The 14072-nt window shown below is 51.5% G+C and overlaps 5 protein-coding genes across 5 annotated transcripts; 4 read left to right on the top strand and 1 right to left on the bottom strand.

Moving 5' to 3' along the window:
* Positions 1-432: 432 nt before the first annotated feature.
* Positions 433-2302, top strand: AKAW2_40976S (FAD-dependent oxidoreductase; the record flags this gene model as incomplete). Its single annotated transcript, XM_041689364.1, has 3 exons — positions 433-688; positions 753-1294; positions 1340-2302. 3 exons carry the CDS (start codon positions 433-435, stop codon positions 2300-2302), a joined length of 1761 nt encoding a protein of 586 aa, XP_041543056.1.
* Positions 2303-3980: 1678 nt separating this feature from the next.
* On the top strand, positions 3981-4967 carry AKAW2_40977S (uncharacterized protein; the record flags this gene model as incomplete). The annotated part of the gene is made up of 2 exons (XM_041689365.1): positions 3981-4244; positions 4329-4967. 2 exons carry the CDS (start codon positions 3981-3983, stop codon positions 4965-4967), a joined length of 903 nt encoding a protein of 300 aa, XP_041543057.1.
* Positions 4968-7429: 2462 nt separating this feature from the next.
* fphA (putative sensor histidine kinase/response regulator) lies at positions 7430-11427 on the top strand (the record flags this gene model as incomplete). The annotated part of the gene is made up of 2 exons (XM_041689366.1): positions 7430-11053; positions 11104-11427. The coding sequence occupies 2 exons, from the start codon at positions 7430-7432 to the stop codon at positions 11425-11427; spliced, it is 3948 nt and encodes a 1315-aa protein (XP_041543058.1).
* Positions 11428-12170: 743 nt separating this feature from the next.
* On the bottom strand, positions 12171-13437 carry AKAW2_40979A (uncharacterized protein; the record flags this gene model as incomplete). Its single annotated transcript, XM_041689367.1, has 2 exons — positions 12171-13104; positions 13322-13437. 2 exons carry the CDS (start codon positions 13435-13437, stop codon positions 12171-12173), a joined length of 1050 nt encoding a protein of 349 aa, XP_041543059.1.
* Positions 13438-13689: 252 nt separating this feature from the next.
* Positions 13690-13863, top strand: AKAW2_40980S (uncharacterized protein; the record flags this gene model as incomplete). The annotated part of the gene is made up of 1 exon (XM_041689369.1): positions 13690-13863. The coding sequence occupies one exon, from the start codon at positions 13690-13692 to the stop codon at positions 13861-13863; it is 174 nt and encodes a 57-aa protein (XP_041543060.1).
* Positions 13864-14072: the final 209 nt, after the last annotated feature.

Here is a 14072-nt window from a genome sequence, read left to right on the forward strand (position 1 = left end):
GCATCATAAGGGGCACCTACCAACAGGCACGAAATATGGAACCTCTTCTATTGTACTGCCGCTTACCTGCATGGTAAATTTGTACTACTTCCTCTTCCTGAAGCTAGTGGTCGACTGTTCTTACTAAGAGAAAGTTCTAATAAAGGTACTATGAGGCCCGCCCTGGGACGCATAGTACGCCGCGCGTAGCTTGGTGTCACAGCCCAAGATAATGTCCGCACATAAGTAGCTGGGGTATAAATATAGTCGTCAGAATGTTTGTCGAGCAAATATGACGAGAGGCTGCCATGGTGATCTAAAGTTGGTAGTAGTAACACAGGAAGGACCTTCCGACCCAGTAGATCCGTTCCCCAATATGCTCGATGCTTCGGATGGAGCTTCCTATGCTTGCTACTATCAGCGAATTAGGTGCATCAACCACAACGATCAACAATGTTGATAAACCTAGCATTGCTGTTGCTCGAGATATCGTCTCTCGTCAGAGCCAGTTTTGCATGTCGGTGTCAACCTAGTGACGCATGCTGGCCTTCCGGGGATGAGTGGAAACACTTGAATGAATCCATCAGTGGCCGTTTGGTTCGCGTCTACCCCATTGGTCACGTATGCCATGCGCCCTTCTTCAACCAAGCCTCCTGCAATCAGCTTGCTCACTTGCAGTACGATTCTAACTGGCGCGCAGAGCAACCAGGTAGGCTGCCAGTCATGAGAAATGCCTCGGTCTGTTGTCGCTGACATGCATGCAAACACTACAGGAGCTTTGCAAAGCTTCAACTGGGAGAATTGGCCGGGAAAAAACGAAAGTTGTACCATTGAGGCAAACTCGAGCTCCGTGTGCGGGCAAGGGCGCATACCGTTATACTCTGCAGTAGTCCACTCGGTCGCCGAGATCCGCACGGTGGTCAGGTTTGCCAAGCAAAGAAATATTCGGTTGGTTATTAAGAATACGGGTCATGACTCAACTGGTCGATCAGGTGCTCCTGATTCTCTTCAGATCTTCACAAATCGCTTGAAAGACATAACCTTCCACGACGACTTCGTCCCTTCCCAAGGGGGGTGGGAAATGGATAAAGTCGACGCCACTGGAGTGCCTGCTGTCACAATCGGGGCAGGAGTCATGGTAGGTGAGCTTTATGCCGCCGCTGCTGCTCGGGGACTTATTGTGGTAGCAGGAGAATGCTCCACGGTCGGTGTTGCTGGAGGGTATCTCCAGGGAGGTGGAGTGTCAACAGTTCTTAGTCCATTGTACGGACTGGCGGTAGACCATGTTCTGGAATTGGAAGTTGTGACGGCACAGGTACGTGCAACTTTCCATCGACCCTCACGGCGCTAATCGAATCAGGGCGACATAATCTCTGCAGACAAGAACCAACACGAGGATCTGTTTTGGGCCCTCCGGGGAGGCGGAGGAGGCACTTATGGCATTGTCACCAAAGTCACGATGCGCACATTCCGAGATATCCCATCAGTTATCCCGACCATCCATTTCACCTATCCACAAGCAAATGATATCTTCTGGCAGACATTAACACAGATTGTGGGACTAACGCAATCCATGTCGGTCAACGGAAATTCTGGACAGTACATAGTAGGTCGTCTGCCGAGTTACCATTGGTACGTGAACTGGACAATGTTTGTCTGGGACGACAACGATTCAAAGTTGCTTGAAGAACAGGTTCTGCCCTTTCTGAAGTTTCTTGACTGGCTTGGTATCGAGTATCAATATGAGTTGGCCGAGTACTCCAGAATCAGCGCCTTTCTCACTATTCCCAAGCAGGCAGACATTGGCGGGATCGGATACCTGCAAAGCAGCGTAGTGATATCCGAGTCATTCATGAATAGCATCGCCGGCCCTTCAAAACTGACAGCGTCCTTTTCGAAGCTGGTATTGGATCCTGGGGCACTAATCACGGTCAATGTGCTGGGAGGGCAGATTAACCTCAACGCCAAGGACGAGGACACATCAGTCAATCCGATGTGGCGGTCATCTTCCCTCCTTGTGGTTCTGATGCAATCATTCCCGCCCACGCCCGAAGCACAATCAGCCGCATATCAAACGCTGACCCAGATCAATACACCTATCCTTGCCTCCATCGATCCTGAGGGAGGTGGTGTCTACTTCAACGAGGCAGATCCCGATCAGAGTGACTTTCAGAATGCTTTCTGGGGTCGCCATTATGGCCGATTGCGTCAAATCAAGAGCAAGTGGGATCCGGACGGCCTGTTCATGGTGCGGAACGGGGTTGGCAGCGAGGACTGGGATGTTGAGAGTATGTGCAGGAAGGAGACTATGGCACCGGTCTAGGCCATCAAAGTATGCGGGAGGATTTCATGCCATCGTAGGCTGGCGCTCTCATCCGAAGCCAAGTATACATGTAATTAGGAGAACCAGTGGCTTCGGGTCCACAACAATGGGATCGATGGAATGCGGAACTTTAGCACATGGCATGAATAGTTTGCTATGGCACTGACCAGCTTTCGTTCCCGGCTGAGGAACGAATTATGCAGATCCTTGCTTATTCCGTGTAGATGGAGGGAGGTGTATACGAGAAGATGCTACGACCATCGAAGTTTTAGAGTTTCAAGGGGGGGCGTTACTATTTGGTTCGTGTTACTGAACAGGAATCTGGGGTAAACCACTAGAGCCACGAAAGGTTGTGCCTCGGAGACTCCATGTCTATTTTGGGTATCTTTCGGACGGGATGGCGAAGCACAAATATAGAAAGTGTAGGAGATGAAGGAAGAAGGAGAGGGGGAGAAGGGAGTTGGAACTGACAGTTCCAGGGAAGTTAGACGAGGGAGAGCAGGCGAACCATGTGACTCCTCTTCCCCCCCAAATACCGTACCACCAGCCACAGTCTTGGCTGGGCTCGGCTATTGGGAGACCCGACGAACCAGCCGGGGAACCAGAGCAGCGGGTATTCGGTACGCTGAAGTATGCGTCCAGGCCTACTGTTAGTTAGTACTAGGGAGTAGGTCTGGTACCTGCTGGGACTGGGAGACCCTTAACACCGCCCGGGCCCCGGCGGAATTAGGGTCAGCCGGACAAGAGGCCCAAGCCTGCAGAGTTGCCAGAGGCGCCGGCGCTGTAATGCCAGGTTCCCCGAATTCAGGCAGGCGGGTTCAACCCCAGACTCTTCCTAAGTCCCGTCCCAGAACTCTGTCTCTTCCAACCCCCTCCCCAACTCCTCCCCCATGATCCAATAATCTAGTCCCTTCTCTTCCTTCGCTTCTCTCCTCTTCTCTCCGCTCGCTCTGTCGCTCTTCTTTCGCCTCCCCGCTCCTTTCCATTTTCTACCCTCTTCTTTCTCAATCTCTCAATCTTTTGAAATCAAACAACCACCCCTCACCTCCGGGTGTTAACGGCTTTCTTTCTTTCTTTCTATGTTTCCTTCACTGTTCGTTCTGGCTTTCCTTCAGCGATACAATTAAAATAGACCTCCAGTGGCGCCGCTCCAAAACCTTCCGACTTTTCCCCTGTCGCCCTTGAAGACCTCCTTCCCCCTTCATCTTGCGACGAACGGTACGAACAACCACCTTAAATCGCCACCAGAGTCTTTTCCTCCCACTAGCGTCCTACCTTCAACTCAGTATTGAAACTGGGCGCTTGCGTGCGTTTCATGGCTATCCGGTAAACCGGACGCTGCGCCTCACTTGACGAAGGCTAATCTGGACCTAGGAGGCTCCAGAGACCCCTTGCGATCGACTGGGCAGTTATTCGACTGGGAAGATAAGGATGCAAAGAAAGACGTGGTTTGGTTTTACAAGTGCTTCTGGTCTGTCGCATCTCTTGCTCGTCGGGACGCATAGACCGATTTGCCGGACTTTGACATCGATTTGACATGGCGCTACCTTCTAAACTCGTCGCCATCGGAATCTATAACCGGCCTACTGCCTTCGTCCTCTGACCTCCATTCCTGGGAGGGTGGTGGACATCTACTATAACAGTTTAACCCTGTGGTCGAGGTCACCGATCCCCAAACATGTGGGATTCTCTCTCCAAACCGCCCGAGGGCCTCATTGGAGGTTACCAGGGTGGTAGCATGGCCATCAAGATTTTGATGGCAGTCTTCTGTGCAATTGCTCTATATAATGCTGTCGAACTCGTCATTCTCATCTTCCTCACCTTCACTCGCTACAGCGGTCTCTATTTCTGGGCCATGTTGCTCTCCGCCGTGCTTGGCGTCATCCCCCAGGCAATCGGCTTTCTGCTGGAGTTCTTCGCCATCGGGCCCCTCTGGTTTGCAGTCACCTTCTCTACATTAGGTTTTTACTTTATGGTCCCAGGCCAATCCATTGTGCTCTACTCTTGACTCCATTTGGTCGTACAGAGCCAAACGCTGCTGCGGCGGGTGCTGTACCTCATCATCTTCGATACAATCGTCCTATTGATCCCTACAACCGTTCTCACCTATTGTACGATCTATGTCGGCACCACGCCCGTTATTCAAGGTTTCAATGTGATGGAGCGCTTGCAGCTTGCGTGGTTTTGCGCACAGGAGATTCTCATCTCGATCATTTACATCGTCGAGACTCTGAAGCTGCTACGTTTGCGGCCCGAAAAGGACGCTGAAAGGCATAAGACCATGTATGAGCTGATAGCCATCAACCTGGTGATCATTCTCTTGGATGTCGCACTCCTGGTTCTAGAGTATGTGGGACTATACACACTCCAGACCACCTTGAAGGCTGCAGTCTACAGTGTGAAGCTGAAGCTGGAATTTGGCGTCCTGAGGAAATTGGTTTCGCTGGTCAATACCCGCCCGACGGAGTCGAGCTCCTCGGATCAGGAGACCTACCCAACATTTGTTGATCCCAACCAGATCACGGGAGATGTGACACGTGCTGCCCCCGCCTACAGTCGACGGCAGTCGCAGTACCCGTGGGCAGCCATCTCCATGGACAGTCTTGCCCTATCCGATCGCCGAAGTCAGTATGTCACTTCGTCGGAAATAGAGCGACCTTCCTGACATTCGAATTCTCTCTGTGCTGCAAAACCTTGCCGCATGTATATACGAAGTCAAACTGTGATATATCTCACACCAGGGCTACACCGATCCTGATATCGGGTTCTAGTCTTCCGAGGAAGACTTCTGCCCTGGTAAAGAGCTCGCCCGCGAGCAGGTTTCCCGCGCATTGTACAGCAAAATGCCCGGAATCGGGAAAGTGGCTGCAGTGATGGCTGAGTTTGCTCACACAGCTGCCCGGATCGGAGTCTTGTCACTCTGAGCCATGTATACGTCATGACCATTATTTCTGTATATACTACATCTGTATATAATCTGTACCATGCTACGATAGATGATCACTCTTCTGTACTTATACCTTATTCGGACGTAGGGGGTGACTGGGCGGGTCGAAATTTCCAAAGATAGTAAGTAGTAGATCGTTGCATGTCGCCATCGAGCGCGTCCACAGGGCCCTGAACAAGATCGGCCGAGACAGAAATCGGATGGTGGGTCGGAAGTAGTCCGACGTCCCGGAAATCCGGAACTATCATCACCCGCAGCACTGGCCAGCAACCGGGCGATTCGAATTAGATAGCTCGGACCCGTGCATGAGATAGGTGCGGTACATCGGCCAGCTAGTGGCTATGGGCGTGGACCAGTCCGAGCCAGATGGAGTCCAGAGAGGAGCCCTTAATGAGGTATCATATAGTCTAGTCCCGGTAGCCGTCATGAGAAGCGGAGTCCCGTGGCGGGCCAGGGTCGTCTCCTGCGTAATAGATGACTCTTAATGTTCACTAGACAGCAGGCCGTATCCTGCTTTTTGGGAGTTTCTTATGCGGCCTGACGGTCAATCTGCGAGTCATGGAAGGCTTACACACCGAAGGATCGATAGATAGCCCAAGCCGACAGGGCCGATCATTGAATCGGACTGATAGGTTAGGCAGTCTCCACTTGGCAGCTGCGACGGGGTTAACCTTACATGCAGCCAGATATTGTCTAAGAAAGAAAGAAAGAAAGACTTTCGAAGGAAGAATCGTACCTGATTCCTGGGAGACGGGACGCGATGGTACGTGGCGCTGCCACTGCCAGTGCCACAAATCTTTCCGACCAGGATCAAATCATTGTTGTTGAAAGGTTGCTTAAAGCTACCCAATTATTAGGAAGATTGAGGCAGGGATGTACGAATATGACTAACTACCCTGTAACCCTCCCCCCCGAAGGATAGCGATGATGTCATCACTTGGTCAATATCAATCTCTGGAACGAGAGAGTTCGTGGGTGGTTGTCTGAACATTCATATTCACACTAAGTTATTATCCGGGTCGATAAGTTTGGGAGGTGTGGTGGGTGAACCCTGGCCACAATGCTGTCTGCCTGACAGCTGCCACACATTCATACTTTCATCACTACTTAACGTACCAGGCAGAACGTTACTGTGAACATGAACGTGACTGACTAACCATCCAGGTGCTGTGCTAACTCGATGAGGAAATGCAGAGATAAATTGGCCAAAAATGCCAGGATAACCCTCATGGGTACGTATGTGTGGAGTGGACATGTGGGCTAGCCTGGAAACGGCACTCGTCACGGGATGCGCAGGGCTGTGATTGGCAGGAACACTACCCGATCGTGGTGAATCGCGGGCTGGAATTCATCTTTTTTCCCAGTCGGGCGGGAGGCCCTGTGGAGGGGTCATCCGTGCTGCTGATTGGTCTCTGCCAACTTCTGGCCACCAACGGCTGGCCGCTAAACCCGAAGAAGGCATCCGGGCCATCTGGGGAACGAAAGAGAGTCCGTCCTCATGAAACTGATTCTTTTTCCTCCTCCTCTGACTTGCTCCATCTTGCTGGTTTCTTCGCTGGAACCCTCGCTAAGGGGCGTTTGGATTCCCGAAATACCTTACCCTCTCGGTCGGTAACCGGTCTCCATTTGAATTGTTCGGGCAGTGCGACGAACTATATCACTTTCGCCTCTGTGACCATTCTATATAGTGGTAATATATTGCTCCTCACTATCAGCCCGCCTGCCACCACACCCCTCCCCCCCGGTCTCGACCTCCCCTCTTCACCTATTGTTAGTATGTGTTTGGTTCTTACCCTCCCCGTCTGGATGAGTGGTGGTTACTCTTAGCTACATTGTTTCAGCTTGCCAAGTCACCGCTAACCCTTCATCAGCATACTCCAGACTTCCTCCCCCATATCCTCCGATTTGTCCTACCCCGCGTCACCTTGTGCGTCGAGTATCCCATTCGCGGCCCCGTTCCCCCATATCGAGCAGTTTCGCCCCGCTGGCTGCCTTGGGCAACCGACCGTGAATATTCCCCGCGGTCGAATTGGGAGGACAACATTTTACTCCGGTTGAACCACTTGCTTCGCATCGCCCAGGCCACCCCATAATCACAACTTGCCAATGTCACGTTGAGCATACGTGGAGAGCAAACAATTTCCTATCGGGCCACTGCTCCTCCCCCCCCTAGTCCGAAAATGGATTTGAACAATCCCCCCACCTCGACAGGTCGGGGCACGGATCTCGACCCTCATGCCCCCGAAGTACCGCCGACATCCAACGAAGAAACAACTGTTCCAGATCAAGGCCACAATACCTCCATGGACGGTACGACTGTAGGCGGCACGGACCGAGTATACCCTATTCGGTCAATCATTTCCTTTAATCCCGTTTCTACAGACACTACTCAGCAAAGCATACCAAATGAAATCCGTTCTCCGCGAAGTGGTGCTCGCTCATATTCAATTATCGACGCCGATACTTGGGACCAATTGAGTTCACAATCTACTAGCTCGCCACATACCAATCCGTCTCCCAACGCGCCTGTCCATAGTCCTGAGTCGACTGGTCGGCTCTCGCAGCCGTCTTCTGATGTCTTCTCGCCGGCCTCGAGCGCTGCCGAGCGAGACGCTCCGCCGGACGAACGCTCCACGTACAGGAAAGTGGCGCCGGAAGAGGGCCATGGGAGCCTTGTTACTTCGCGGTTCCAGCACGTGGTTACGGCGGCGGGTCATGCTGTTATAACAGGCAATACACCTGATTCTTTTCGGGCCTGTGAAGACGAACCGATCCACATTCCGGGCGCCGTGCAAACCTTTGGCGTCATGCTTGTTTTGCGCGAGACATCTGAGGGTTCACTAGCGGTCCATGTAGCTAGTGAAAATTCTGAAGCTATTCTGGGTCACTCACCAAGCAGCCTTTTTGCGCTGGAGAGTTTCTCTGACCTCCTGCAAGACGATCAGACCGACATCCTCCTCGATCACATTGACTTCATTAGAGACGATGGATACGACCCCGTTAGCGATGGCCCAGAGGTATTCATCCTTGCCGTCAAGGATCGATTTAGCCGGCCTCGACGCTTTTGGTGTGCCATTCATGTAAACCCTGCTCACCGGGATGTGCTCATCTGTGAGTTCGAATTGGAGGACGACCGCATTAACCCTCTCAACGTTGCTGGGCGCACAACACCTACATCCCCGACAGATACTCTGGGCTTTGAGCCAACACCTGATCAATTAGCAAGCAGCACCGTGAACATCAGCCAGCCGCTACGAGTGCTTCGCAATGCACGCAGAAGGAGAGGCGAGGCAGCTGCCATGGAGGTGTTCAGTATTGTTAGCCAGATTCAGGATCAGCTTGGTGATGCCCAGAACATGGACGCCTTGCTCAACATTACGATTGGCATAGTTAAAGAGTTGACGGGATTTCACCGCGTCATGATATATCAATTCGATAGCGAGGCCAATGGAGATGTGGTGGCAGAATTAGTCGACACGAGAATGACCAAGGACTTGTATAAGGGATTACATTTCCCGTCATCGGATATTCCGAAGCAAGCCCGCGACTTGTATCGTCTCAACAAAGTACGCATACTCTACGACCGTGAGCAGATGAGCTCACGGTTGGTGTGTCGAGGCATCGAGGATCTCAAGACCCCTCTGGACATGACGCATGCCTACTTGCGTGCAATGTCGCCTATCCACATCAAGTACCTAGCGAACATGGGGGTCCGTGCGTCCATGTCGATCAGTATCAACAACACGCATGATCTTTGGGGTCTGATCTCCTGCCACTCATATGGAGACGCCGGCATGCGAGTACCTTTCCCGATCCGGAAAATGTGTCGGTTGATCGGTGACACACTGTCTCGGAACATTGAGCGTCTCTCTTACGCATCACGTCTCCAGGCACGCAAGCTCCTAAACACCATACCTACGGATGCAAACCCCTCTGGTTACATAATTGCCTCATCGGATGATTTGCTGAAGCTTTTTGATGCGGACTACGGCGCATTGTCTATCAGAGGGGAGACCAAGATCCTCGGAAAGTCAACCGAGTCACAGGAGATGCTGGCTCTGCTAGAGTTTCTCAAGATCCGCCAGCTCAATTCCGTTGTTGCATCGCATCATGTGAAGAAGGACTTTCCAGACTTGCGTTACCCGCCAGGCTTCAAGGAGATCTCGGGCATGTTGTACGTGCCTCTGTCGGCCGATGGCAAGGACTTTATCGTCTTCTTCCGCAAGGGCGAGCTGACGCAGATCAAATGGGGTGGCAATCCTTATACGAAACTTCTGCAAAATGGTCACCTCGAACCTCGCGCGAGTTTCCAGGTCTGGACTGAGACTGTCATGGACCGGGCTCGTGAATGGAGCGAATCGGAAGTAGAGACTGCAGCCGTTTTATGCCTGGTCTATGGCAAATTTATCAAAGTATGGAGACAACAGGAAGCTGCGCTAGAAGGTTCGCAGTTGACGAAGCTGCTTCTGGCTAACTCAGCCCACGAAGTCCGAACCCCGCTGAATGCCATTGTCAATTATCTAGAAATTGCTCTCGAAGGTGCCTTGGACACGGAGACTCGCGACAATCTAACCAAATCATACTCCGCCTCGAAATCATTGATCTACGTCATCAACGACCTATTGGACCTGACCAACACCGAAAAGGGACACAATTTAATCAAAGATGAACCCTTCGATCTTCCGTTATGTTTCAAGGAAGCGACCGGCATGTTTTCCGGCGAGGCGCACCGGAAAGGAATTGAGTATACGGTCCACGCCCACCCCGGGCTCCCGAAGACCGTCATGGGTGATGAACGGCGTGTTCGGCAGGCAATTTCAAATCTGATCTCAAATGCCATCCAGCATACATCTACGGGTGGCGTCACTGTCGAAATGTGGCGAGCGCCTGGCAATCCAGAGCCTGGGTTTGCAACCATACACATGACGGTGCTTGATACGGGGACCGGAATGTCGTCCGCTATGCTGGAGACGATGTTCCAGGAATTGGAGCAGGTCTCCTCAGAGGACGACAGCTACTTTTTCGACCGAGATCCTAACAATAATTCGCAGCATACTGAGAGTGAACGCCAGAAAGGTGTCCTCGGGTTGGGGCTCGCTTTGGTGTCTCGCATTGTACGGAATACCCACGGTCAGCTCACAGTGCGGTCGGAGGAGGGCAAGGGTAGCCGCTTCCAGATTTCGCTACAATTTGCCACACCAGAGGAAACGGATTCTAACCAACCCGAAACCCCACAAACGTCAACGCAGGACGATGGCGCCATCCCTTTTGAGGCCAAGGAAGAGTTTATCTTAGTCGACAGCAGCTCGTCTGCACCAAGTGATGGATGGCGACGCAGTGGTAGCTATCGTGGCCCGAATAGCCCGTCTGCAGACGAGCTGGACGCCAAACTGGTAGTTGAGGAATCTATTGATCGTACGAAAGACGAAGCTGCTGGTCTGCTTCCCTCTTCAGATCGCCGGAAACTCGTTACGCTGCCTTCAACCCCTGAAAGATTGGATGACGTCACACGTGCTTTGCAGCGGAACGTGCAGAATCTGTCCATATCCGACAAACCGGCAAGCACTATTGCAGGCCCTGCAGGACCCGCTCCAACGAGTGCTCCTGCAGGCTCGGACACTAAAGCCCCGTCTGGCAAGTACCGCGTTCTTGTGGCCGAAGACGACCCTATCAATGGCAAGATTGTACAGAAGAGGCTCGGGAAGCTAGGCCACACTGTCCAACTGACAGTAAACGGTGAAGAATGCGCAGCTTCATACCGAGCCGATCCTGCGCAATATGATGTCATCTTGATGGATATCCAGGTAGGCCTTCCTTAAGTATTTGTTAGTATAGACATACTAATGCAAGATAGATGCCGATTGTGGATGGTATCAAATCGACGGAAATGATCCGCGAGTTCGAAACCTCGTCCGATTCGACAGAGCTCTCGTCGGTCGCAAAGCTGAACAATCGAATTCCCATATTTGCAGTTTCAGCCTCTCTTTTAGAGAAGGACATGTCCTTATATGTTGATGCAGGCTTCGATGGCTGGGTCATGAAACCCATCAACTTCAACCGACTTAACGTGCTCTTTGAAGGCCTTCAGACGGGAGATACAAGAAACGCTGCTACGTATCATCCAGGCTGCGACTGGGAACAAGGCGGCTGGTTCACGCCTACTCCCGAGAAGCAGTAGCACCACCATTTGGCCTCATCATCACCATCTCTCTATTCTCAAAATAGCGTATGTCCACACGGAATACGTTATCCATTTCTTGTCATGCATTTGAGCGCATGGTTATTTCACATCTACTTTACAACAGCACACAAAAGTCACGACCGCGACATGACGAAAGAAAATGAATGATCGGCATTCTACGTGTGTTCGACCTGATTGGAGCCTCGTCTTGTGAAAATTCTACATTTCTTTGTCCATGTATACCCCATTAGTTGATTTGTCTAGGCTCATCTTTGTGTTTTGAACTCATGGGATCTGAGTCCTGTCCTTCATCTATCATGGCTTGGTTGGTTGGTCGGTTTATGCATTATGTTATGTTTAATGGTCTATGAGCACACGTACAGCCATATAGCAAGTTCGGTTAACTATTTCTACAAGGATTTTTGTTTCGTTCTACCTGCTTAGCTTTAGCGAGAATTTGCTGGTGTCTATCCCTTTTGTATACTACATATCACGTGTGATATTATGATGAATGGTCAACACAGCCACGCGTGGTATAACTCTCAACTCAGTGGAAAAGTATTAGTATGTAGATGTAGAATGTAGAAAGTATGCGAGTGCTTGAGGGGACCACTTCAACGTTACACACAGATCACTTGATGAATCAAACTAATATATCTAGTCACAGCCCACGATTTAATATAATCACGATACAACATCCATGAAAGATAATCATACCCCCAATAACTTATCCCACCCATTTATACAACCGACGTCCGCCGACTAACGCCAACACCAGCACCACCCTCTAAATCCACCACCACCTCCTGCACCAAATGCTCCGCCGAATGAGCCACCGGCGGCTCCGCCACAGACACCACCGTATCAACAGATCCCATCCTGCTCCTATACCACCACTGCTCCTTTTCCCTCCCCCAAGTACCCCCGGGACTTCCTTCCCCTTCACTACCACTACCCCCACTACCACCATCCTTACCCTCACCAATCCCAACGCTACTCCCCAACCCCCCCGACATCATCGCCACAGACCCCCTCTGCATAATAAGCGGCTGCGCACTCCCCCTCCTCGACTGACTCCCACACCCAGTAACCGAATATATACTACTATTCTGCTGATAGTATTGAAGAGGAGTATCAACAAAACCCACAAGCCTCCCCACCGCAACCCCCTCAACCAGCACCTTCGTACTAACCACCAAGGGGAAGAAAGCCATCGCCGCGGCGGTGTGAACCACATACACGGCCACGATGTTGGCTATGTTGAGGATGAGCGAGACGCAGCCGGCCATTAGGAGGGTGTAGAGGAGCTGTGTCCCCTTCCCATGTCCCGTATGGGGTTGATACTGGTAGTAGTACTGCTGGTAATGGTCGTGTATAACTGGCCGAAGATACCTCACCACACCCCACGCATAACACCCCAGGAGAAGTATCTCCCTCCCGCAGTACGCTGTCACTGAGATGCGCTCGAGGATTGTGACGGCGTGCGACCAGTGGCCGTTCTTGTATAGGGTGGCTGCTGCGGGGGCGACGATAACGTGGGGGAGTTGGAAGAGGAGGATGGTGGCGATTATGCCACAGAGGAGGATCCGTTGGGTTTTCAGGTGGTAGTAGGCGGGTTTTTGGTGGATTGTTATTAGGGGGAGGGAGAAGTAGAGCAGGAGGGTGTTGGATATGCTGGAGGTGGTGGTGGTTAGGACGAGGAGGATGGCGGAGGTTATTCGGACGGCGGGGATTGTTTGGGGGAAGGTTGAAGAGGAGGAGGATGGTGAAGGTGGTGGAGAGGAGGGTTGTTGTTGTTGTTGTGGTTGTTATTGTGGTAATGAGGGTGGTTGTGGTTGGTGCTTTTAATGGGTTTGGGGGGAAGAAGGAGAGGTCGAAGATGAGGTAGTACAGGAGGAGACAGGTGAAGGTGGAGATGGAGAGGAGGGATATTGCTGTGTAGATGTCGGGTTGGGGGAGGGTGGAGGCGGAGGGTTGTGTTGTGGTGGTGGTGGTGGTGGTGTTCATGGTGGTGGTAGTTGGGTCATTATCTGGTTTGGGAATGAGTTGGGTGCCATGAAGACGTTGGCTTATATGGTATAGGGTTGATGTGAGGGCTATGTTATGGGGGGCGAGTATAACAAAGACTCGACGTGAATGTGTGTGTAGCTCAACTGCTGAAGCTGAAGTCCTATATCCGAACCAGATGTGGATGTAGGAGAAACCATCTCCGGGGCTGTATAGAACTAACCCTCAATCAACCGCAGATAAAGTTCTGATATGTTCATCATGGGATCCGTGGTTGAGAGCGGCACCTGCAAGGGTCTGGAGCCGTCCGTTGCGGAGCTGCGAAGCTACGAACAAAGCAAGGATTCTCGAGGCCCACGGGAGATCGTCGTGTTGGTTTGTAGGGACGAATTGGAAGATGCCTTTGGCAGCAGTTCATCCACTTGATGAGCAGTTGGTCGCGTGTGAGATATTCTGGTCTGGAATTGTAAGCCGATGTAAGTAGTTATCTATGTAATCATGGAGTGAGTCAGGTTGTTTGTTTGATGTGCTGATTTTTGGACTACTAACAACTTGATACTAACTAATCTCACTGGATAATCATGAATGCTATCTATAGAGGTGTTTGATGCATTATGGTTGACCTATGCGACGGA

This window comes from Aspergillus luchuensis, chromosome 4 (genome assembly GCF_016861625.1).
Source record: "Aspergillus luchuensis IFO 4308 DNA, chromosome 4, nearly complete sequence".
NCBI classification, from domain to species: domain Eukaryota; kingdom Fungi; phylum Ascomycota; class Eurotiomycetes; order Eurotiales; family Aspergillaceae; genus Aspergillus; species Aspergillus luchuensis.